The 26,419-nt window shown below is 42.2% G+C and overlaps 1 protein-coding gene across 1 annotated transcript in view; it reads right to left on the reverse strand.

The window, feature by feature from the left end:
- Positions 1 to 26,419, reverse strand: part of Btk (Bruton tyrosine kinase) — a 51,716-nt gene that overhangs the window by 4,283 nt on the left and 21,014 nt on the right. The window contains exons 5-15 of the mRNA XM_045140383.1: positions 20,508 to 20,589; positions 14,506 to 14,634; positions 14,007 to 14,074; positions 8,497 to 8,684; positions 7,909 to 7,971; positions 6,075 to 6,129; positions 5,229 to 5,308; positions 4,920 to 5,047; positions 2,416 to 2,490; positions 1,711 to 1,882; positions 638 to 854 (exon numbers count right to left, since the gene is read on the reverse strand). Coding sequence (XP_044996318.1) covers positions 638 to 854; positions 1,711 to 1,882; positions 2,416 to 2,490; positions 4,920 to 5,047; positions 5,229 to 5,308; positions 6,075 to 6,129; positions 7,909 to 7,971; positions 8,497 to 8,684; positions 14,007 to 14,074; positions 14,506 to 14,634; positions 20,508 to 20,589 — 1,257 coding nt within the window. The remainder of the gene's footprint in view (positions 1 to 637; positions 855 to 1,710; positions 1,883 to 2,415; positions 2,491 to 4,919; positions 5,048 to 5,228; positions 5,309 to 6,074; positions 6,130 to 7,908; positions 7,972 to 8,496; positions 8,685 to 14,006; positions 14,075 to 14,505; positions 14,635 to 20,507; positions 20,590 to 26,419) is intronic.

The following is a 26,419-nucleotide window of genomic DNA, read 5'->3' on the forward strand; positions in this document are numbered from 1 at the left end:
GGCTGTAGCCCATTTGGTTGAGTGCTTGTCTAGCATGTACAAGGCCCTGGGTCCAAGCTTCAGTACATGGCAGACCACGTATGGTGGCAAATGTCTGTGATCTTGCACTTGAAATATAGAGGCAAGTGGATCATAAGTTCAAGGTCAGCTTTGGCTACATAGCAAACTTAAAGTCAGTCTGGGGTACGTGAGACCTCATCATAAACAAACCCACAATGCAGGTCAAAAATGTACATGCAGGGGGGGGAGGGAGGGAATTACCATGGGATTTTTTTTTATAATCATGGAAAAGGTTAATAAAAATTTTAAAAAATGTACATGCAGTCCCAGGTTGTGACTTTGTACCAGGAGTAGTCTCACTGGGAAGTGCAGGATTGCCCTTGTGCTCTATGTCTAGAAAGGACCCACTATTTTCTCATAGGTGGTAGGGAGTCAAGGTAAGTGGCTGTTTTAGTTCTCAAGCAGTTAATGCTGGAGATAATCAACTGGATTACCACTGGGACAGAAGCACACTTAAATTTTAGTGTTTTCTGGAGGAAACTAGAATATTGGCATCTGCAACCCTCCTCAACAGTGCTCAATGCTCATCTGTCCCCCCGCCCCACCCAATCCCATTCTAATACTTCTGAGGTCCTACCAGGTCTCGGTGAAGGAACTGCTTTGACTCCAGGTATTCCATGGCTTCACAGACATCCTTGCACATCTCTAGCAGCTGCTGAGTCTGGAAGCGATGGCGCATCTCCCTCAGGTAGTTCAGGAGGCAGCCATTGGCCATGTACTCAGTAATGATGAAGATTGGACGTTGTTTGGTGCAGACACCATACAACTGCACCAGCTTCTCATGGGAAAGATTCCTACAGGAGAGGCAAGGAACTAGTTTCCTCCACTTGCCTTTGCAGACTCATTATAAAGGGGCAGGGGAAGAAAAGGCTTGGCCTAAGCTCCATTATCAGATAAGGTACCATAACAAGGTTACTTTTCTACTCTTTCTCTCTCCTCCTCCTTCTTCTCTCTCTCTCTTTCTCTCTCTCTGTCTTTTTTTTTTTTTTTTTTTCGAGCTAAAGTCTCACTCTAGCTCAGGCTGACCTGGAATTCACTCTGTAGTCTCAGGGTGGCCTCGAACTCTCGGCGATCCTCTACCTCTGCCTCTCGAGTGCTGGGATTAAAGTTGTGCACCACCACACTAACCAAGGCTGATGTGGAATTTATCCTGTAGTCTCAGACTGGCCTCGAACTCACAGTAATCCTCCTACCTCAGCCTCCCGAGAGCTGTGATTAAAGGCATGCACCACTATGCCTGGCCCACTTTTCTTCTTCTTTTTTAAATCTCTTTCTTTTTCTTCTTTTTCATTCTTTTTATTTATTTTTATCCATCTTAACACAAACTACGAAGTGCCTAAATATGTGCAGGGATTTGAATAGGAAACAAATCCAGGGCTAAAAGAATATTAAGGCTAAATGAGAATCATCCTTCTGTTGACAGTCTCATATTCTACATCTACCCCCAAATGCTACTAAGATGATACATGCCCACACTCAATATTACTCTCAAAAAATATCTAAGAAAAGATTACCTTAGCAGTTAGGATCCCATCAAAGGCCCTGATCCCAAGTTTCTCTGCCTAGTCACCTTAGACCAAAGTGGGTTGCTCTGGTCATTCCTAGACTCCTACAACTGGACTGAGAGTTCAGTTTGGGTTTTTAACTCACATCATGACTTTGGCTTCTTCAATGAACTCATCTTCAGACATGGAGCCTTCTCTGATCATCTTGATGGCCACATCATATTGGCCTCTCCATTTCCCATACTTCACTACCCCAAATTGTCCAGTCCCGAGCTCCTTCAAGAAGGTCAGATCCTTTGGGTCAATTTCCCATGATCCTACCAACAAAGTTTTAGTGTGATTTTTTTTCAGGGGGTGACATTTATATACAATTTCTATAATAAATAAGAGTCCCTACTAGGGTAAAAATAGGAAAAACAATAAAGAGAGAATTAGCAGGAATACTAATCTATATTTACTAAGTTAAATCTGGGGGTTGGTTTTTACTTGGAGAACTATGGCAATTTTAGGTATCAATTGGTCATAAAGCAAGAATATAGACTTAACGACTTCATAGAATCAACGTATGATTATGTTGATAATTATAGTTAATAAACTTGGGAGTGATGCTGAAAAATTTAAACAATTTAAAATAAACAAAAAGCCTCAAAACAAATTCCTTTTTGCAGTCCCAGTAGGAGCCACTAGATGGAGAAAATCATTTAATAACTTGGCTTGGCTCTGTCTTGACCTTTCTGGAGACAACTGGTGAAGAACACTATGAATCATAGGAACACTATGTAAGGTAAGGTTTGCAAAGGTAATCCTTGCAACTGACAGTCTACTCAACCCCAGAGAAATAAGCAGTTACCGTAGCCCAGGCCTGCAGTAGAAGGTGCATTTTTGTTTTGTTGAGACACTGGATATTTCAGTCTGGATATGAGTCCTGAAACACACAGAGACCACTGTGAGCACAGCATGGGAATGGGATTCCTTGTATATCATCACTTAGAGCCTAAAACTTCTAGAATGCATCTTTCTTTTGAAAAATATTTTATTTGTTTATTTGAGAGAGAGAAAGAGGGAGAGAGAGAGAGGGAAGGAGGGAGATAATGGGTATGCCAGGGTCTAAACCCACTGCACACAAACTCCAGACACATGCACCACCTTGTGCATCTGGCTTATGGGTCCTGGGGAATCGAACCTTTGGCTTTGCAGGCATCTGCATAAACCACTAAGCCATCTCTCCAGCCCTAGCATGCATCTTTCTTGGTTATTCTGAATCCCAGAAATCTTTGTTTTGTTGTGTTGTGTTTTGTTTTTCGAGGTAGGGTCTCACTTTAGCCCAGGCTGACCTGGAATTCACTATGGAGTCTCAGGGTGGCCTTGAACTCACAACGATCCTCCTACCTCTGCTTCCCAAGTACTGGGATTAAAGGCGTACACTACCACGCCTGGCTTTGAATCCCAGAAATCTTAAAGAATTCACTTTCTTTTTCAAGGTAGGGTGACATTCTAGCCCAGGCTGACCTGGAATTCACTATGTAGTCTCAGGGTGGCCTCGAACTCACAGCAATCCTCCTACCTCTGACTCCCAAGTGCTGGGATTAAAAGCATGTACCACTATACCTGGCTAAGAACTCAATGTTTTGTTTTGTTTTTTTTTCTGGAAGTTTTTCCCCTAAGAAAAATTTTCAGAGATAAAATGAGAAAATTCTGTTGAAATATACTCCTTATTGCTTTGCATGGGAGTTCACACCTGTAATTCCAAGATTCAGGAAGCATAGGTGAGAGGATTGCTATAAGTTTGAGGCCTGCATGGACTACATGGGGAGTATGAGGCCAGCTAGGACTACACAGCAAAATAATGAGACCCTATCTCTAAGGAAAAAAAAATCAAAAAGTGAAAAATAAAAAAAAATGTTATATCCCTTATAGAATATTTTCCCACCTCACAGGCCAGAATTATCTCACATCATCTCTTCTTAGTGAAGCTTTTCCAGTGTATTTTTGTCTGCACCAGTCTCCCAGTTTTCAAATTTTACTTAGTGTATGCTTAGAAATTGTCTTCTAACCTGTTTGTTCTCTCAGGATGAGTACCTCAGCTCAGCATTTTCCTGTTCTTGCTTCTAGAACTGAGGAAGTTGCTGGGTGTACATCAGGGACATGACTAATTGCTAATGAATACTTTCTGGTTCAAAGTCACTAGTGTCTTCATTATCGTTTCTTAGCACTGAACAACAAGAGCCAAAGAAGAAGTCAGTCTGGCTGAGCCTGGTGGGGCAGGCCTATGATCTCAGCTACTGAGGAAACAGAGGTAGGAGAATCATAAGTTCAAACACAGCTGGGGCTAGATAGCATTTTCAATGCCAGTGTGAGTAACACAGTGAGACCTGTGTCAAAATAAAAAATAACAACCAGGCATGGTGGTGCATGGCTTTAATCTCAGCACTCAGGAGGCAGGGGTAGGAGGATTGCTGTGAGTTTGAGGCCACCCTGAGACTACATAGTGAATTCCGGGTCAGCCTGAGCTAGAGTGAAACCCTACCAAAAAAATAAAAACATAGAAAAGAGCCAGGGGGGCTGGAGAGATGGCTTAGCAGTTAAGGTGCTTGCCTGCAAAGCCTAAGGACCCATGTTCTACTCTCCTGATCCCACATAAGCCAGATGCCTAAAAGAGAGGTAAGCACAAGGTTGCACATGCCCACTAGGTGGCACAGTGCCTGAGGCCCTGATGCACCAATTCTCTCTCTCTCCCTCTGTATCTCTCTCTAATATAAAATTTTAAAAAAAATTAAAAGAACCACGGATATAGCTCAATAGTCGATCACTTGTCTAACATGTGTGAGGCCCTGGGTTTGAGACCCACCACTACATTTAAAAAAGAAATCAGGCTGGGTGTAGTGGTGCATATCTTTATTCCCAGCACTCACAAGGCCAAAAAAAGAAAGAAAGAAAGAAAGAAAGAAAGAAAGAAAGAAAGAAAGAGAGAAAAAGAAAAAGGAAGAAAAGAAATTAGTTCTAGATCTCTACCCAGCATCACAGGAGTTTGCTTTCATAGCTAATCCACACTGACCTATGAGGCTATCTTCCTCTCATCTTTTTTTTTTTACTTATTTATTTATTTATTTATTTATTTATTTATTTATTTATTTATTTATTTATTTATTTTAAGATAGGGCCTAGCTCAGGCTGACTTAGAAGTCATGATATAGTCTCAGGCTAGTCTTGAACTCACAGCACTCCTTGTAACCTGGCCCCACCAGTGATGGGATCAAAGGCGTGTGCCACCAAGCCTGGCTTTCTCTCATCTTTTGTCTTGAGTTGCTTCTCCTGGTATTTGTAAAATCTTGCTCAGCTGTCTCTGGTACTCACCTGCAGAGTTATGTTGATGGTAGTTAATGAGCTCAGGGATGGTGCTGAAAAGGTGCTTCTCAGCCAGATAATACTGACTCTGAGGTGTGGAACACACAACATAATGGCGTATCACCCCTTGAGGGTCCCTGAAGAAATGGATATTTAGTAAATCACTTGGAAACAAGGGCAAACAGGACCCAAAACGCAAAGAAAAATCAGTTTTTATTTTAAGGCCGAGGAAATGGGGTGCGGGGTGCAGGCCATTAGGAGCTGTTGGGAGAACACTCCTGTCCTTCATCCTTGTGGCCTTGGAACAGTAACACTCACCCTGTAGATTTAGCAAACACAGACACAGTATATTTTCCAGCTTTGCTGGAATCTCTGACAATGAAACCACCTTCTTTTCCCTGAAACAACAAAAAACAATCTGACTGTAAGAGAAAATTATGCTCATGCTTGCCTCCCACCCGCCCAGACCTGAGAGGAAATAGAACACCTCTCCTCTGATTTTACTGTCAAGGCACTGGCTTGAGCTGCAGATTCCTTGATTTTAGTACACTAAAAAGAATTGGAATCCCAGGTGAAAGCCATCAGTTCTGGATCTTCCCTTGTGCACATACAGATAATGTCCTTTGCATGTAGCCTATACTCACCTCTTTTTCCTTCCTTCCTTCCTTCCTTCCTTCCTTCCTTCCTTCCTTCCTTCCTCCCTCCCTCCCTCCCTCCCTTCTTCCCTCCCTCCCTCCCTTCCTCCCTCCCTCCCTCCCTCCCTTCCTTCCTTCCTTCCTTCCTTCCTTCCTTCCTTCCTTCCTTCCTTCCTTCCTTCTTTCCTTCCTTCCCTTCTTTCTTTCTTTCTTTTTGTTATTTTTTTGAGGCATGGTCTTATTCTAGCCCAGACTGACCTGGAATTCTCTATGGAGTCTCAGGGTGACCTCAAACTCATGGTGATCCTCCTACCACTGCCTCACCAGTGCTGGGATTAAAGGTGTATGCCACCAACCCAGTCTTCCATTCTCTCTCCCTTTCTTTCTTTTTTTGTATTTGGAGGCAGTGTTTCACTGTATCTCACGCTTACCTAGAACTCACTCTGTTGCTCAGGCTGGCCTCGAACTACTTCATCCTCCTGAGTGTAGAGATTATAAGCATGAGAGCCCACTCCTGGGTTGTACTCACCTCTTGCTTTAGTAATTGCTCAGCTTGACTCCGAGTCATGTGCTTGGAATACCATCTAGGAAAGGAAAGGGATTGAGTGATTTATAGGTCATGTCTAAGTGTCTTAGGGTTTACAGCCTCCTTCAGGGTTCATCATGTGAGTCATTCTATCAATTCATTTGAACACTATCAAGGAATTGTAATATGTATAGCATATTATATTTCTTTTTCCAATCCCAGGTAGTCACTAAAGACTTATGGGGGATGGGAAGGAGGAGTAGGCACAGACAAAAATCAGGGTTTAAGAGATGATATCAGGGGCTGAGTTGCACAGCAACAATCTACTTCAATGATGAGGGGTAAAAGGATATTGATTGGTTCAAGTCTGGTGTTTTTATACTTTGAAATGTTTCCCATGAGGTTGTTCATTCTACTTGGAGTTTGTGATTTGGAAGCATGGAACCCTCACTAGAACTCAAAAGAACAGGGCTTTGTGGTCATAATAACATATAGACACTAATTTGGCATGGTGATGTCATTTGACACAACTACTGAGAATGTTAATATGTATTTTTAAATTTGTTTTAAAAGTTAGTCAAGGACTGGGGAGATGGCTTATCAGTTAAACGCTTGCCTGTGAAGCCTAAGGACCCCGGTGCAAAGCTTGATTCTCCAGGACCCACGTTAGCCAGATGCACAAGGGGGTGCACGTGTCTGGAGTTCATTTGCAGTGGCTGGAGGCCCTGCTGCAACCATTCTCTCTCCCTCTCTCTATCTGCCTCTTTCTCTGTCACTCTCAAATACATAAATAAACATAACACAAAAAATTTAAAAAGTTAGTCAAGCTGGGCTCAGTGGCACATGCCTTTAGCCCCAGCACTCAGAAGGCAGAGATAGTAGAAACACTGCAAGTTTGAGGCCAGGCTGAGACTAAATAGTGAATTCCAGGTCAGTCTGGGCTAGAGCAAGAGCCTACCTCAATAGAAAACAACAGGGCTACAGAGATGGCTTAGCGTTTAAGGTGCTTGTCTGTGAAGCCAAAGCACCCAGGTTCAATTCCCCAGGACCCACATAAGCCAGATACACAAGGTGGTGTGTTCATCTGGAGTTTGACTGTAGTGGCTAGAGGCCCTAGCATGCCCATTCTCTCTCCTTTCTCTGTCTTTCAAATAAATAAATGAAAATTTAAAATATTTTAGAAAACAAAAAAAAATATCAAAAGTATAAAATGGGAGCTGGCTCAGTGGTTAAAGATGTTTGCTTACATGCCTGCTGACCTGAGTTCCCAAGTTCTGTTCACCCCAGGATCCCCAAAAGCCTGATGCAAAGTGCCATAGCCATCTGTGATCTCAGTGCATCTATAGCAATAGGAGATGGATCCAGGAGAATATAGAAGCTTTGGAGCCAAGTAGTCTGATGTATGCAGTAGTAAAAACAAAATGAGAGGGCTGGAGAGATGGTCCAGTGGTTAAAGTGCTGGCTTGCAAAGCCTAACAGCCTGGGTTCAGTTCCCTAGTACCAACAAAAATCCAGATGCACAAAGTGGTGCATGTGTCTGGAGTTCCTTTGCAGCGGCAAGAGGCCCATGTGTGTCCATTCTCTCTCCCTTTCTTCGCCCCATCTCCTTGCAAATAAACAATTTTTAAAAATTAAGAGCCCCTGTCTCAAAGAAGGTGGACGAGAGGAGGAACACCTTGAGGTTGCCATCTGACCTCTATAGAGGCTCTGTTGCACATGCCTACACCTTTCCACATATATACACACCTACATAAATTTCAAAAAGAAAGTGTAAACTATGTGTACTGTATTTTGTTTCTCTTAGAAGATTGTGCGGTGGGAACATAAGCATACTCACTCATACATTTCAATGGAGTCTTCTGCTTCAGTGACATAGTTACTAGGGATATAGCCTTCTTGCCTGTAGAGGAGACAATATAGTAAATCAGCTTTTTCACCTTCAGGGAGATTCACATGCTCACAACCCTGCATTCAAAACCCATCTATCGTCTATCTGTATCTATACCTATATCTATCCACATCTCTATGTATCTATCATCATTGTTATCTCTCTATCATCTATCTGTCTGTCTGTCTGTCTGTCTGTCTGTCTGTCTGTCTGTCATCAACTAACTATCTGGCTGTCTATCATGGCTTTCCCTCAAAGAAGACCATGCCTCTGCTTTATGGTTAGACCAGTTAAGGATAGAGCTTCTGAACATTGGCATTGATTATATTTATATTTGCATTGCAACAAAGGTTCTGAGAGGTGACAGAATCCACCCATAAAGCTGGACACTGGCAAGTATGTGGAAAGAGACTGCATTCACTTTGGTGTGGGAAGATACATCTCTGATCCTGACACTGAACAGGGTAATCGCGTTGCAGCATTTTGCACTCATGTACAGTGGGCAGATAGAAGCTCAGAAGGGCTGTGAGGACTCACCCATTTTTATCTCGTGCTCGCCACCATGGCAGGTTGCTCTCCTCCAGGATAAAATATTCCTCACCCTTTCGCAGCTGTAGGTCATTTGCATTCATTGGCATGTAATCATAAAGGGCCACAACCTTTTTCAGCTCACTTGTGGACACTAGTGCTGCTGCTGGCTCTGGAGGCAATGGCTTTTTCAAGATCTGTGTAGTTAGAAAGAAGAGTGGGGAGGGGGCTGGCTAGTCATCAAGTGCTCTCTTCTTCCAACTCTCTGGTTGACTAGAGATACCATTCTAACCCAAATCATGCATAATTAAAGCTTTATTCATGACCATTTTGCTCAACTTGGGTACATATAAAGATTACCTATGGAGTGGTTTTTTTTGTTTGTTTGTTTATTTTGTTTTGATTTTGTTTTTCGAGGTAGAGTCTCACTCTAGCCCAGGCCGACCTGGAAGTCACTATGTAGTCTCAGGGTGGCCTCGAACTCACGGCGATCCTCCTACCTCTGCCTCCCGAGTGCTGGGATTAAAGGCGTGTGCCACTATGCTGAGCCTTGTGGAGTGTTTTAACACTGCCAGATTTTCTGGGAATGAGACCCAGGCACTAATATTCTTAAAGTTTTCCAAACAAAAGCTATGTATAACCAAGGCCAGATATCCTGCTTGGCATTACACTAGTACATGGTTCTAGTAAGTGAATCTGAACCTTTGTTTCTTTCTTTGCAAAATGAACACACAAATTCTTCTTTTAAAAAATATGTTAGCCGGGCGTGGTGGCGCACGCCTTTAATCCCAGAACTCGGGAGGCAGAGGTAGGAGGATCGCCGTGAGTTCGAGGCCACCCTGAGACTACATAGTGACTTCCAGGTCGGCCTGGGCTAGAGTGAGACTCTACCTCGAAAAACCAAAAAAAAAAAAAAATCATGTTTATTAATTTATTTGAGAGAGAGAAAGAAAGAGGCAGTTAGGGAGAGAGAGAATGGACCTCTAGCCACTGCAACTGAACTTCAGACACACGTGCCACTACATACAATCAAACTTGGGCTTAGTGATTAAGGTGCGTGCCTGCTAAGACTAAGGACCCAGGTTTGATTATTTTAAAAGTTGCCAGGGATGGTGGTGCACGCCTTTAGTCCCAGCACTCAGGAGGCAGAGGTAGGAGGATTGCCATGAGTTCAAGGCCACCCTGAGACCACATAGTGAATTCCAGATCAGTTTGGGCTAGTGTGAGACCCTACCTCATAAAACCAAAAAGAATATTTTTTTTCAGTGCTGAGGACTGAATCCAGGGTTGTACTTGCTAGAAAAGCACTTGTTCACTGAGCTAAATCCCCAACACCCCAAACTTATTTTTGAAGTTATAAAACAAATAGGTATAAAAGAAAAAAGATAGCTAGGCATGGTGGTGCACGCCTTTAGTCCCAGCACTCAGGAGGCAGAGGTAGGAGGATCCATGTGAGTTCCAGGCCACCCTTAGACTACATAGTGAATTCCAGGTCAGCCTTGGCTAGAGTGAAACCCTACCTTGAAAAATCAATCAATCAATCAATCAATCAAACAAACAAACAAACAAAAGCTGGACACTGTAGATCATGCCTATAATCCTAGGACTTTGAAGGCTGAGCTAGGAGGATCAGCATGAAGTTAAGGCCAGTCTTGGCTACATAGTCAACTCCAGGTTAATCTGGGCTATAGTAAGACTCTGCCTCAAAACAAAGAAAAAGAGTGCTGGAGTGATGGCTTACCAGTTAAGATGCTTGCCTGCAAAGCCTGATGACCAGGGTTTGATTCCCCAGTGCCCATATAAAGCCAGATGCACAAGGTGGCACATGGGTCTGGAGTTCATTTGCAGTGGCTAGTGTCCCTTGTGCGCCTTCTCTCCCTTTCTCTATCCCAAATAAATAAAGATATATTTTAAGAAAAAAAAGGCCTGGCAAGATGGCTTAATGGTTAAGGCATTTGCCTGCAAAGCCAAAGGATCCTGGTTCAACTCTCCAGGACCTAAGTAAGCCAGATGCACAATGGGGTGCATGCATCTGGAGTTTGTTTGGAGTGGCTGGAGACCCTAGCATGCCCATTCTCTCTCTTTCTTTCCCCCTTTCTCTCTGTCAAATAAATATATAAAATATAGTTCTTAAAAAAAATAAAAAGAGAGTTTGAAACCAACGGGGGTTACATAGCTGGATGGTGTCTCCAATAAGTAAATAAGTAAGTAAATAAATACAGAGAAAGAAAATGTTAGTGGCAGAATCCCCAAGTGGGTATTGGGTATGTAGGTGTTTAGTGCTAATTTTTTTTAGTTTTCCTGTGTGTTTGAAAACATTTTTCATTATTTTTAATTTAAATTTTGTGTATGTTTATGTCTGTGTTCTGTATGTGAGTATATATATATATGTGTGTGTGTGTGTGTGTGTGTGTGTGTGTGTTCATGCATGTATGTGGGTGTGAATGCACATGTTATGTGGGTGCTCTGTGTAGAAGCCAGAGGTCAATGTTGGGTGTCTTCCTCAATTAGGCTCCACCATACTTTTTTTTGTTTGTTTGTTTGTTTGTTTTTTGTTTTTTGAGGTAGGGTTTCACCCAGGATGACCTGGAATTCACTATGAAGTCTCAGGGTAGCCTCGAACTCACAGCAATCCTCCCACCTCTGCCTCCCGAGTGCTGGGATTAAAGGTGTGCGCCACCATGCCTGGCTTGTACCATACATTTTTTAATGATTCCTAGCTTTGCCTGCCTGCTTGCCTGCCTTCCTTCTACCTTTCTCTCTGCCTTTTCTTTTCTTTTCTCTTCTTTTCCCTTTATACTATTTTTTGTTTGTTTTTTGAGGTAGGATTTCACTCTAGTCCAGGCTGACCTGGAATTTACTGTGTAGTCTCAGGGTGGCCTTGAACTCATGGCGATCCTCCTACTCCTGCCTCCCGAGTGCTGGGATTAAAGGCCGTGTGCCACCCCGCCCAGCTTTCTTTTCTTTTCCCTTTGAAGCAAGGTCTCACTCTGGCACACGGTGACCTGGATCTCACTCTGTAGCTCAGGCTGGCTTTGAATTCACATTGATCCTCCTACTTTAACCTCCTGAGTGCTGGAATTAAAGGCATGTGCCACCATGCCCCACCTTACTTTCTGAGTCAGGCTCTCCTATTAAACCCAGAACTCACAGATTGGATTTAACCAGCTATGCAGCAAGACCTTGGATCCTCCTTTCTCTGCTTCCCCAGTGCTGGAGTTACAGGAATGCACCACTTATTATAAGAAGTGCCTTGTAGGGAAGGGACCGTAAACATGTGTGGTCCAGAGCTTTGCTGTTGCACACAGTGCCTGTAGACAAGTTAAAACTTTTACTTTGATGCTGGAAATCTGAAACTAGTTCTTCATGCTTGTGCAGCATTACCCACTGAGTCATCTCCCTAGCCCTTGTGAAAAATTTTTTAAATACTTTTTTTTTGCAATGTGTGTGTGTATGCTCACAGTGTATGTGGTGAGGTGTATATGGTGTATATGCCTTCGCAGCACTCCATGTGCTCGCCTGCACCAGAGGGCGCTCCTCTGTGGTGGCCAGAGAGAATAGCACGTGTCCCACTCCACTCTTTCTCATAATTTCTCTCTTACTGAAATCAAAGCTTGCCATTTTATTGTGAGCCTGGTGATTTCCTGGACTCTGCTCCCTTTTGGGCCTGGGGTTACAGGTTCATGTGGTCACACACAGCTGTTTACATAGGCTCTAAAGATTTGAACTCCAGTAGTGTCAGGCCCCCTTAGGCTCTCATACTAGTACAAGATATGCACTTAACCACTGAGCAATCCCCCCAGCCTTAAAATGCCTTTTATTAAAATAACATTGGCTGAGAGCCAGGTGTGGTGATGCATGCCCTTAATCCCAGAACTCAGGAGGCAGAGGTAGGACTGCTGTAAGCTTGAGGCCAGCCTGTGGGACTAGAATGAGATCCGGATCAGCCTGAGCTAGAGTGAAACCCTACCTCAAAAATAAAATAAAATACCATGGGCCGAGGATGTAGCTTAGTTGGTAGAATGCTTGTGTGACATGCATGAAGCCCTATATGGTTAATGTCTGGTTGTCAACTTGACAGAGTTTAGAATTGTGACAGAAACAAATATCTTTTAGGGATTTTCTAGATTAATTGTGGTGGGAAGACCCACTCTAACCCATTCTACCTGTGGGTGGTTCCATTCCATAAGCTGGGGGTCACATACTGTATTATACTCTAAAACACAAGTTTGTATCACAAAAAGCCTTTACCAGGGAGACAGCATGAGCCTGAGTTTCCTCCCTATCTATGCAGCTGCAGCCTGCTTGTATGTGATGTGGTTAGTGCAGCCACAGACAAAAACCTCCCTGGACAAACAGCTTTCTGTTCTACATTTGTGCTTTATTATCACTGACTGCTAAAGAATTTTCTGTTTTTGTCCAAAAATTATGTAACCTTAGAAACTTGTAACCCACCAATATTATAAAGAACTCAAGATTATGTCAGATTGCATGCCATACTGTCTATAAAAACTCTGAGCTAAAACCAGATGTGGTGGTTCATGTCTTTAATCCCAGTGCTCAGGAGGCAGAAGTAGGAGGATCACCATGAGTTCAGGCTGACCCTGAGACTACAGAGTGAATTCCAGGTCAGCCTGAGCTACAGTGATACCCTACCTTGAAAAACAAACAAACAAATAAAAAGAATAACTCAATAATTCTGAGCTATCAGATCTCAGCATTTAGCCTTTGGAAGTTATTACCCTGATTCCATGTCAACATGAAGAAATTTTCTGATTCTCTACTCTTTCTCTCTCTGGTGCCATCTCTGTGTGACTCAGTTTCCCATAACAGTTTAATAAGGACAGAGCTAGCTGACCACCAGAAGCCATTGCTCTCTACTTGCTTCCTACTAATGTGAGAATGTGATGCCAGTTTCAGGTTCCTGCCATGTTTTCCCTGCCACGATGAACTCTACCTTCTGCATCTATATACCAAAGTAACCTCTTTTCTTCCCTAAACTGCCTCTTGTTGGGTATTTTGCTCCAGATATGAAAAGGTAACTGATACACTCTGGGTTGAATATCCAGCACTGAATAAACTGGGTATGGCAGTATAAACCTATAATCCCAGCACTCAGGAGGTGGAGGCAGAAGGATCAGAATTTCAAAGTCATCCTTGGCTAAATAACAAGTGTGAGACTAGCCTGTAATACATGATGGTATATCTCAAAAGCATTTTTTTTTTTTTTTTTTTTTTTACTTTTTCGAGATAGGGTCTCACTCTAGCCCAGGCTGACCTGGAATTCACTATGGAGAAAAGCATTTTTTAAAATAGGTGATAAGATTGAATTATTGCTACTATGTAGCTCTGTTTTTTCATTGAAGAGGAAATCCTAAGTGGATGAGCAAATATCCCTTCCCATAGCATGAACAACAGTTAGCAATTCAAGTTCCAGGGAATTCTGAATTTAGTGTGTTTTCAGGGTTTGACTATAGATTTTCATTTAAGCAATAGCAGTATGCAATTCCGCTCTATACCTGGTCCTCCTCTGGGGTAGGGGGGAGAGGCTTTTTTGTTTTTCGATGAGAACTTCCAGGTTTTAAGCCTGCAAAACAAGAAACCAGTTATGATATGGAATGCATTTTAGGGAAAGGCCCAGAGATAGATTTGGTCTGTGGTTTTGTTGCTGTACACGGTTCCTTTAGGCAAATTACAAAGACTTTGGGTAACTGGTTATAGGACTTAGAATGCAGAACACCAACTGGATTTCATCAAGCACTAGTGTCCTCCCTGAACCCCATTGTGCAGTGGCCTAAATGCAACTTTTTGCTATGCTCCTAAATTTAACAGACCCTTGGAACTATGATGGAAATACTGTCAAACGATGCAAAACTTGGGTTGGGGGTGTAGGTGTATAAAGCCCTGAGCTCCAATCCACCAACACACATACACACGCACATACACACACACACACACACACACACACACACACACAAAGACAAGTGTGGGAGAAAATATATTGATGCGATCTCTTACTTCCATTTCTGTTCTCCAAAATTTGGCAGCCCATAGCATTTTTGGCTGTCTGAGAGCAGCAGAGATACTGCCCATCAATCCAGAAGCAAGGGTGATATTTCTGTACCAGGTCACTATTGTACCGGATTACTGTTGCAGGAGAGAAGAGAGAGAGATCATATACGACTTGCCAAAGAATATATCATTTGCATGTGTTCCTCTTTGACAGAGGTTTGAGTTTCTAGTAACTGTCCCCTCTTCAAACCCCCTTAAGATATCAGACAACAGACCAACTAGTTCACATGACCATTCTGCCTGTCTGTGTGCCCTGCCCCAGCCAGTTCCTGAGCAGTTGTCTTCAGTGGGCTGTCATGATGAGTATCATAGATAAACATGATAAGACCAGCCATGGCTCCAGAACTCAACAACAGAAATATCTGTTTCCCCATAGCCATTACAATCTTCCTGTAAGGCTGGTGTAGATTATGATATTTGTTTTTCGGATGGGGAAATAATGTGTCCAGGCCAAACTTTCCACATTTTAGTATGCCAATTTCTTGTTTCCCAGTTCCTGAGTCATCTTTGTTGTTGTTTTTCTTTTTGAGACAGTGTCTCATTCTATTGCCTAAGTTGACTTGGAACTCACTATATATATAACACAGGCTAGCCTCCATTCACCAAATTCCTCCTGCCTATCTTACAAGTGTTTGGATAACAAGTGTGAGCCAGCCTGAGTCATCATTTAGAGATATTTTCTTTAGTGAGAGCTTGAAGAATTAGGCTTTCTGTGTTTATAGAATAATAAGCATAGCTGAGCTGAAGGAGGAATGAAGGCGAGTCTGCCTCTAGGAGGAAAACAATATGTTTCCAATATTTCTAGGGCCACTGGGGTAGGTTGATTTTTTTTTTAATTTTATGTAGGCTGATCCTGCCTACATATACACAGCAGCTCCATCTCCCCTCTAGGATTGCTAGGTTCAAAAACTCTTTCAGAATTCAAAGTAATTTGCAAAGAGTGGCTTGTAGATAGATATAATTACTGTTTACTATTCAGTGGACTCCCAAGAATCTTATCATGAATTGAGTTAGAAAAAATATCCAGGGGGCTGGAGAGATGGCTTAGTGGGTAAGACACTTGCCTACAAAGCCAAAGGACCCAGGTTTGATTCCCCAGGACCCATGTAAGCCAGATACACAAAGTGGCACATGCACTTGGAGTCCATGTGCAGTGGCTAGAGGTCCTGGAGTGCCATTCTCTCTTTCTGTATATGCTTCTTTCTCCCCTTCTCTTGTGCATGGAAACAAATAAATAAACTATTTTAAAAAAGATATCCAGGGATGTTGGTATCAGATAACTGATCAAAGCAAAGAAAATTGAAAACTGACTGTAACAAGCACTGGGACAAAGACTCAGGCTGATCTAAAAATATGCACAGTACTGCTAAGAGTAACCTTGCATAAACCAGGCATGGTGGCTCATGCCTTTAATCCCAGCACTTGGGAGGCAGAAGTAGGAGGATCACCATGAATTCAAGGCCACCCTGAGACTACATAGGTGAATTTCAGGTGAGCTTGGGCTAGGGCAAGACTCTACCTTGAAAAGCAAAGCAAAACAAAACAAAACAAAACAGTAACCCTGCATAAGATAGTACCAAGCCAAAATATTCCATTGTAGTAAATAAGTTTAAAAACTTTCTAGTCATAACTGCTTGGCCTTTTGGCTAAGAGCATGTAAAGAGCCCAAGTTGGTGGTGTCTGTTTACTCCCACAGATAAATCATTTAACAAAGATAGCTATGAAGACTGAAGAGATGGCTCAGCAATTAAGGCACTTGCATGCAAAGCCTAAGGACCTGAGTTCAATTCCCCAGTACCCACATAAAGCCAGAAGTACAAAGTGGTACATACATCTGGAATTCTTTTTCAGGTCTCTCTGTCTGTATCTCTTCTCTCTATCTTTCTCTGCTTGCAAATAAATAAATGCTTTGTATTTATTTATTTATTTATTTGACAGAGAGAAAGAGGCAGAGAGAGAGAATGAAAGAGAAAGAGAATTGGTGTGACAGGGCCTCCAGCCACTGCAAACGAACTCCAGACACATGTGCCACCTTGTGCATCTGGCTTACATGGGTCCTGGGAAATCGAACCTGGGTCCTTTGGCTTTGCAGACAAGTGTCTTAACTGCTAAACCATTCCTTCAGCCCAAGTAAGAATATTTTTAAATTTTACTTTTATTTATTTGAGAGAGCAAGAGAGAAAGAGGCAGAGAGAGAGGAAGAGAATGGGCGTGCCAGGGCCTCCAGCCACTGCAAACAAACTCCACACACATGTGACACCTAGTGCATCTGGCTTATGTGGGTCCTGGGGAATTGCACTGAGGTCCTTTGTCTTTGCAGGCAAACACCTTAACTGCTAAGCCATCTCTCCTGCCCCCAAATATTTTTTTTTTTTCGAAGTAGGGTCTCATTCTAGCTCAGGCTGAGCTGGAATTCACTATGTAGTCTCAGGGTGGCCTCAAACTCATGGCAATCCTCCTACCCCTGCCTCCCAAATGCTGGGATTAAAGGCATGTACCAATATGCCCAGCCCAAAAATATTTTTTAAAAACAACAGCTACGAATGACTTTTGGTGTACGAGGCATTATATGCAACACTGTGGAGGAAACAGAAGAGATACAAATCGAAATGCCCTGTGTACCTCCTCTGTCAGTCTCTGGGAATACTTCTCTGACTTAGAAATTGTATATTGGTCCCAAATATGGAGTCTGGAGCCTCCCTGCTACTGATTAGTCATAAGCCCATGAGTAAGGTCTGTAACTTCTTTGAGCCTCAATTATTTCATCTGGAAATGTAGGAATCATAAAATTATCATGAAGAGGGCTGGAGAGATGGCTTAGCGGTTAAGTGCTTGCCTGTGAAGCCAAAGGACCATGGTTCGAGGCTCAATTCCCCAGGACCCACGTTAGCCAGATGCACAAGGGGGTGAACGCATCTGGAGTTCATTTGCAGGGCTGAAGCCCTGGTGTGCCCATTCTCTCTCTCTCTCTCTCTCTCTCTCTCTCTCTCTCTCTCTCTCTGTATATATATATATATATATATGTGTGTGTGTGTGTGTGTGTGTGTGTGTGTGTGTGTGTACCTCTTTCTCACTCTGTCTGTCGCTCTCAAGTAAATAAAAGTAACAAAAAAATTAAAAAAAAATTATTGTGAAGAGTAAATGACCCAATGCATTTGAAGCTCTTAGCACCGAACCTGTTGCATAGTAAATGCTCATTAGGTGCTATATTGTTGCTTTTAGCCCAAGATTGTTGTAAGAATTAAATAAAGTGATAAATATAAGCTATTTAGCTTGGTGTCTGGAAGACAGTAAGATATTTTTGACATTTTATTTATTTATTTTTTATTTTCACAATTTTTATTAACATTTTCCATAATTATAAAAAATATCCCATAGTAATACCTCCCCCCCCCGCACTTTCCCCTTTGAAATTCCATTCTTCATTATAATACCTCCCCAGACAGTAAGATTTTAATAAATGGTACTTTTCTTTCACTTTGAACAACTTAGTGATAATATAATTTCTACCAATCATAATTCCTTTCAAGGGAATGAAAAAGGCTGGCAAAACCAACAACTGAGTATCCAAATTGAAAAGTATATTAAGGCCAAGGGCTGTTGTGCAATAACCCAACCATGCTGTTATCAGGCTGTCCTTCCTGTTTCTCTAGGCAGGCTTTCCTCATGTCAACTCAACCAGTTAATCTCTCAGTCACTTGACATGTGGCTATATATACACACAAGTATATGTACATGCATCCTGTACTGGGAACGTTTACAGTCAAATTTATCTTTGTCCCTCTTCAGTCTAAATGTTAAGCTAAATGTTAGGCTGGGCATTGTGGTGCATGCCTTTATTCCCAGCACTCGGGAAGGAGAGGAAGGAGGATCACAGTGAGTTTGAGGCCACCCTGAGAATTCCAGGTCAGCCTGGGCTTGAAAACTGAAAACAAAACAAAACAAAACAAACAAACAAAAAAAAAACTAAATGTTTAAGCTTAGATCTTCACAAAGCAAGGAACACAAAATTGTCCCTTGGGACATATTTACCCACAACAAGGAGTTGTACAGTCTTCTATTATGTAGTGCTTTACAGTTTTCTTGTAGTTAAAAAAAATATTTTATTTTATTTATTAGAGAGAGAGAGAGAGAGAGAGGATGGGCACACCAGGGCCTTTAGCCACTGCAAACAAATTCCACATGCATGCACCACCTTGTGCATCTGGCTTACAAGGGTCCTGGGGAATTGAACCTGGGTCCTTGGGCATCATAGGAAAATTCCTTAAGAGCTAAGCCGTCTCTCCAGCCCATTTCACTTTTTTTTTTTTTTTTTGATTTTTCGAGGTAGGGTCTCACTCTGGCTCAGGCTGACCTGGAATTCACTATGTAGTCTCTGGGTGGCCTCGAACTCTCGGTGATCCTCCTACCTCTGCCTCCCGAGTGCTGGGATTAAAGGCGTGCGCCACCACGCCCAGCTCTCACATATTTTTTATATATGATATTCTTTATTTGACCATTAGGATAACTCTAGAGGTGAGGACAGATGGTATTATTATTGCCATTCTTGAGAAAAAGCTGAACCACAAAGAAGCTCTTTGGTCTATCTGTCAAAAGTTAGTAATAGAAAGTGCCTTAAAACCAAGTTCTGATTTTCTCTGAGACAGGGTCTCCCATAGCTCAGATTGGCCTCAAACTCACTATGTAGCAGAGGATATCTTTGAATGTCTGATTGTCTGACCTTGACTTCCCAAGTAAGGGCTGGGATTACAAGCATATGCCACCGCACTCAATTTATGCAGTCCTGGGCATTGAACCCATGGCTTTTGTGCATGCTAAGGAAGCACTCTATCAGCTGAGCTATATGCCTAGCCCTGCTTTTTTTTTTTTTTTTTTTTTTTTTGGTTTTTCAAGGTAGTGTCTCACTCCGGTCCAGGCTGACCTGGAATTAACTCTGTCATCTCAGGGTGGCCTTGAACTCATGGCAATTCTCCTACCTCTGCCTCCTGAGTGCTGAGATTAAAGGCGTGCGCCACCACACCTGGTTCCTGCTTCGCTTTTTTTTTTAAATTTTTTTATTTATTTATTTGAGAGACACAGAGAGAAAGACAGATAGAGGGAGAGAGAGAGAATGGGCGCACCAGGGCTTCCAGCCTCTGCGTGCGCCCCCTTGTGCATCTGGCTAACGTGGGACCTGGGGAACCGAGCCTCGAACCGGGGTCCTAAGGCTTCACAGGCAAGCGTTTAACCGCTAAGCCATCTCTCCATCCCCCTGCTTCGCTTTTTGAGACAGTGCTTCACTATGTATTCCAGGCTGGCCTAGAATTCACCATCCTCTTGCCTCCACTTCCCAAGTACTGGGATTACAGGTATATTTTCCCACATCCAGTTTATATGGTATTGGAAATCAAACTCAGGGACTTTTGCATGCTAGGCAAGCACTTTACCAGCTAAGCTACATTCCCAGTCCTGAACTCAAGTTTTTTGATTATGACTTAAAGCACTCTCATACATCATCTATTTAATTTTGGGAGCTAGGTATTTCATACTTAGGACTATAAGTATTATATGATCATTGAACACCATGCCACACCTATAGTTGGTTTAGATAATATTTTTCTATAAATGTTCATCTATAAATAAGGAAATTGAGGTGTTTACAATTACAAAATTGCACTGGAAAGATGGTGGTAGAACTGGGTTGTAACTCATTCTTATTCAGTACCTTTTACTCATATGATGGAATGCTAAACTATTGGCACAAAATATCCTCTCTTTCTCTCCCTCCCACAATTAATTCTTGCTCTTGGCATTGTTCTCTTGTTCTTCTCTTTCAATTCATCCATTTGTTCATTTTCATTCCTCTATACTTTCCCTTTTCTCTCCTTGTCCCACCCCTTATTTTCTCTCTCCCTTTCTCTCTTCCCATTTCTCTTTGAAAACTAGTTTACATTCAAAATAATTCTCACCATTTTTGAGCTGGTGAATCCAACGCTTTCTCAGTTCTTCAGTTGGGGAGAATACATAGAGAGGCCCTTCATCGTATACCACCTGTAGCAATGGGAACACCACATTCCACAATTAGGATTCAGACAAAAAAAGAAAGATCTAGAAGCAGTTAAACTTAAGGTATATCATCATACATTAATGGTAGAAAACAAAGAAAGCAGAGTGCTCATTCAGCTGTGGTGCTAGGGTCACGTGCATGAGTTGAAGAATTCCTGCACTATTCATGTCCAGGGATGTAAGATTTTGAAAGTCTTAGCTTTTAAAATATGTGTAAGTCCTCTTAACTTGAGCTTTTTTGTGCACATATTTAGTCTATATCATTTCCCTTAGCTCTTGGTAGAGAAACTTTTCTCTCTGTAAAATGATATCTTAGGATTTCATTATTAATTTTTAAAAAATATTTTATTTTCTTATTTACTTGAGAGAAAGATGGAGAAAGAAGCACATATACATAAAGAGATAATGTACATGCCAGGCCTCTAGTCACTGCAAATGAACTCCAGCTGCTTGTGCCACATTGTATGTTTGGCTTACATGGGTCCTGGAGAGTGGAACCTGGGACCTTTGGCTTTGCAGACAAGCACCCTAACCACGAAAGAATCTCTACAACTCAGGAGCATTTTTTCCATGTTCATGGTGTATATATGTGTGTGGACACATGTGTAAGTGTATGTACACATGTGTGCACAAGCATATGGACCCCAGAGGACAACCTTAGGTACTACAGTCTATCTCTTTTGAGACAGTCTCGTTGGCTTGAAGCTCATCAATTTCACTAGACTAGCTAGCCATAGAACTGCAGAATCCATTCCTGTTAGTCACTGTCTCCCCTCTGCTAGGATTACAGGCATGAGCCACCATACTTGACACTTTACATGGATACTGTGGGTTGAACTCAGGCTAGTCCTCTTCATGCTTATAAGGCAAGTTCTTTTTTTTTTTTTTATTGACAACTTCCATGCTTGTAAACAATATCCCATGGTAATTTCCTCCTTTCCCCGTTGAAACTCCACTCTCCATTATATCCCCTCCCCCTTGTGAGGCAAGTTTTTTATTGACTGAGCTAGCTCCTCAGCCATGGAAAAAACTTTTTTTTTTCTTTTTTAATTTTATTGGCTTATTTGCATGCAGAAACAGAAAGAAAAGAGACATAGAAAGAGAAGGAGAAAGAGAATGAGCATGCCAAGGCCTCAGCCACTTCAAATGAACTCCAGATGTATGTGCTACTTTCTGAAGCTGGCTATACATGGGTACTGGGGAATTGAACCCAGGTTGTTAGGCTTTGCTTTATCCACTGAGCCATCTCTCCAGCCCAAAGCTTGCTTTTCTTCCTTCCTTCCTTTCTCTCTGTCTCTGTCTCTCTCTCTGTGTGTGTCTTTCTTTCTTTCTTTTTCTTTCCAAGCAAAGACAGAGAGAATATGAATGAATGAATGGACATGCCATAGCCTCTAACCCCTCTAAATGAACTCCAGATGCATGCATCACTTTGTGCATCCTGCATTACTTGGGTACTGGGTAATCAAACTTGGGTTGTTAGTCTCTGCAGGAAAGCAGCTTAACCACTGATCCTTCTGTCCAGACCCCTGGAGAAAAGTTTTAATTCATAGCCACTGTATCCACTATGGCCATCTCTCAAAAACATTAGCTAAAGAAAACCAAATTTGAAATTACAAACTTACTTCAAAAAGTATAAAGTATAAATGAAGCACTATCATCAAATCAGTATTTTTTAAAATACCTACCATGTCTAAGACATCTTTCTAAGTGTTGTAGAGATGCAAGAAATAGAAAAGAATTGGTTCCAAAGCCAGACATGGTGGCACACATCTATAATCCCAGCACTCAGGAGGCTGAGGCAGGAGAATGGCAAGTGCTCAGCTAGCCTGGGATTCACAGTGAAACATTGTCTCAAAGTTCAACTTGGCTGGTCTGCAGAGACCAGGAAGTTAGAAATGGGCTAAGGTAAAGACGGGAGAAAAATCCTTGAGAGGAGGTAGTAGAACACAAGTGATATGAAAACAGTGTGTGTGGGGGGGAGTCCTAGGGTCAAGCAAGCAGAAGATCCTGTAAGCTACAAAATCAACTATTCAGGCAAGATGTACACACATGAGCGATGATGGCACACAGGCTCTGGGGGTAATTAACTGCTCTCTGATTGGATATGAGGCCCACTCAGTGGAAAGGAATTCATGCCTGGTACTGAGAATTAAGTCAGATGCCTATGGCTTGGAAAGTCAAGATTCCTAGAGTAAAGCTCCCATTGTTATTTGGCTAAAATGAGAGGGCATGATAATCAAAAAGTTTTCTAAATGTCTATGCTTATCCCCTTTGATCCATGCTACTCTCACTTTTGGTTAGCAAATATGATTTTTACAGATGGCAGTGAATTCTAGGGAGACACAGGCATGACAAGAAAAGAAAGCTGCCAGGCGTGGTGGCGCACGCCTTTAATCCCAGCACTCGGGAGGCAGAGGTAGGAGGATCACCATGAGTTCGAGGCCACCCTGAGACTACAGAGTTAATTCCAGGTCAGCCTGGGCTAGAGTGAAACCCTATCTTGAAAAGCCCCCACCCCCCCCAAAAAAAGAAAGAAAAGACAGCTGACTGTCTATTATGAGACAAATCATCTCTATCACATCTGCCAGGGGCCAAAAGATATTACAGAGGAAGTGGCAGTTGAAATACAGTGCTACTCTCACTGCTAGCCTGAGAACCTCCTCCAAGGAGAAGGCAATAGACAATGAAAAGACTCAAAACTCATCAAAGAGGGGCTAGAGAAATAGCTCATTGGTTATGATACTTGCCTTCAAGCAGGGTGTGGTGGTACACACCTTTAATCCCAGCACTCAGGAGGCAGAGGTAGGAGGATTGCTGTGAGTTCAAGGTTACTCTGAGAATACAGAGTGAATTCTGGGTCAGCCTGTGCTAGAGTGAGACCCTACCTTGAAAAACAAAACAAAACAAAAAACAACCAAACAAAACTTGCCTTCAAAGCCTACAGCCCAGATTGGAGTCCCCAGTACCCATGTAAGCCAGATGCACAAAGTGGTATATGTATCTGGAGTTTGTTTGCAGAGGCTGAAGTCCCTGGCATGCCCATTTTCTCTCTCTCTTACTTTCTCTCTCCTTGAAAATAACTAAATAAAATATTTAAAAGAACTCATCAAAGGGGCTGGAGAGATTGCTCAGCAGTTAAAGATGCTTGCTTGCAAAGCCTGACAACCTAGGTTTGAGTTTCCATTACATATATAAAGTCAAAGCACAAAATGATGGTTGAGTCTAGAATTAGTTTGCAGCATCAGGAGACCCTGGCATATCCATTTTCACTCTCCCTATCCCAAATAAGTAAATCAACTTTAAAAAATTCATCTATGCTGAAAAATCAAAGGCTACAGAGAGTTCAACACAAAAGGAAACTTATAACACATCCTTCAAGGCTCAGGGAACATTGTGGAAGAGGAGGTAGAAAGACTGTAAGAGCTACAGTGTGGAAGGACTGTCCCAAGGGATTGGCCTCCTCACTAGAGATTGACTGGTACATTCATGACCTCATAGTGAATACCAGTGACCTCACTGAAGAGGGCCCTCAGTGGAATGGGGATGAGGGAGAAGGGATATAAGAATATAACCTAAAGAGAATATGACCCATATGTAATGTGTTCATACAATAAAATTCACACTTAATTAAAAAAGAAATAACTAAAAAAGAAAAGAAAAGGTTTAAACAGAGATGAGATTGTGGTGAGAAGACAGAGTGAGGAGAAGGATAACTAATATCTAGGAGATAGGAAAAAGCCATAAGAAAACCTACTACTTGGTAAACTTATTAAAAATACATACATAGGAGTTGGAGAGATTGCTCAGTGGTTAAAGTGCTTACCTGCAAAGCCTAATGACTAGGGTTCGATTGCCAGTACCCACATAATCCAGATGCACAAAACGGCACATGCATCTGGAGTTTGTTTACAGTGGCTAGAGGCCCTGGTGTGCCCATACTCTCTCATTCTCTGTCTCTCTTTCTCCCCCCCCTCTGCCTGTATGTATCTCTCTGCTTGCAAATAAATAAAATCTTTTAAAAATACATACATAAAAATAATATAATTAATGGTGCTACTCTACACAGATGGATAATGTTCCTAGTAGCCACAGGTTACATCTCTGTGAGTTGTTGGTCAGGAAAGCCTCTGACATCACCAAAACAATCCAGGCTATTGCTATGATTCTTGTCTGTTCACCATAACAGAAAGGTAAGACCCTATTGCTGAAAACACTACACCCATTGGTTCAAGGACATAGACTAAGTTGGAATTGAGGCAGAATCCTCCAACCTGCTGGCCAGTCTTCATAGTACCAGAAAAGGTGCTCTACAGGCTATTGGCAGAGAAAAGTCATTAATTAAATCACCTCCCAGTTAGTGAATTCTGCATTGTACAATGCTGACCCACCAGGCAAGATGCACCATGTGATTATATAGTGGCATGACTTACAGGGTAGCCAACCACTTTTTGACCAGATTTGAGGTGTACTTCACTGGAGAGAATTCATGCCTGGTACTAAAAACCAAATCAAAAGCCTATAACTGGGAAGACTATAGGCCCTAGGGAGGAATCTACTATTGTTGTATGGCGAAATGGATATATTGTCAAACTACCTCCTAAATATTTATCTTACCCACAAATCTGTTCTGCTCTCAGCCCTGATCAAAAAAAAAACCTTTTCTTTTATTCCCCACCTTCCCCTCCCTCCCCTTAGTAGTGGGAAGTGATAATTCATTCAGAGACTCACAACAAATCAGGTACTGAAAATAAGTGACTGGTGAGTGCTTGGCCCTACAAGTGATGTATCCCTACAAGTGACATATATATTGTCTTCATTCAGAGATTAGGGAGCATTGTGGAATCTGGGATAAGAAGAAATGTAAGGGCTGGAGAGATGGTTTAGCGGTTAAGTGCTTGCCTGTGAAGCCTAAGGACCCCGGTTCGAGGCTCGGTTCCCCAGGTCCCACGTTAGCCAGATGCACAAGGGGCGCATGCGTCTGGAGTTCGTTTGCAGAGGCTGGAAGCCCTGGCGCGCCCATTCCCTCTCTCTCCCTCTATCTGTCTTTCTCTCTGTGTCTGTCGCTCTCAAATAAATAAATAAAAAATTAAAAAAAATTGCTAAAAAAAAAAGAAGAAATGTAAGAGTTGGAAGATGGGGGGAACACTGTGGAACTCTCTAATTTGGATAAGATATGGCCAATGCACTCATGAACTCACAGAACTGTGGTTACCTGACCAAGACCTACGTATCATGGGACTAATCAACATTCTGTTATGCATAGAGGAGGGGCTCAGGAGGCCACACCCCTTCCCCATGAGCTAATGACAGTTAACAGTTGACAGGAGAAGGGGAATCATTCTCTTCCATGGCATAGCCACTGGTAAGTGATGAGATGAAGGAGTACAATGGGACTAAGGGGATAAGAAAGGTTAATCTGTGGTATATATGATCAAAATGCAATACATATGAAACTATCATAAAAACAACAAAAGCAAAGCAGGGCTAGGGATGTAGCTCAGTCAGCAGACTATTTGCCCAGCATGCACAAAACCTTGGGTTCTATCCTCAGCCCCACACAAGTCGGGTGTGGTGGTGTTAGCCTATAATCCCAGCACTTGGGAGGTGAAGGTAGGAAGACCAGGAGTGGCTACATAGTGAGTTGAACTTGCCTGGGCTATACGAGATCCTGACTCCAAAAAAAAGGGGTGGGGTAGTTCCAATCACAGAGTTAATAGACATCACATAATGAATTCTACAGTCAAATATAAGATAATTTTTATTTATCTACTGTTTAGCACTATCTGTTCACATAGCCAAACAGCATCTTGGTGAA

This window comes from Jaculus jaculus, chromosome X (assembly GCF_020740685.1).
Source record: "Jaculus jaculus isolate mJacJac1 chromosome X, mJacJac1.mat.Y.cur, whole genome shotgun sequence".
Lineage (NCBI taxonomy): Eukaryota > Metazoa > Chordata > Mammalia > Rodentia > Dipodidae > Jaculus > Jaculus jaculus.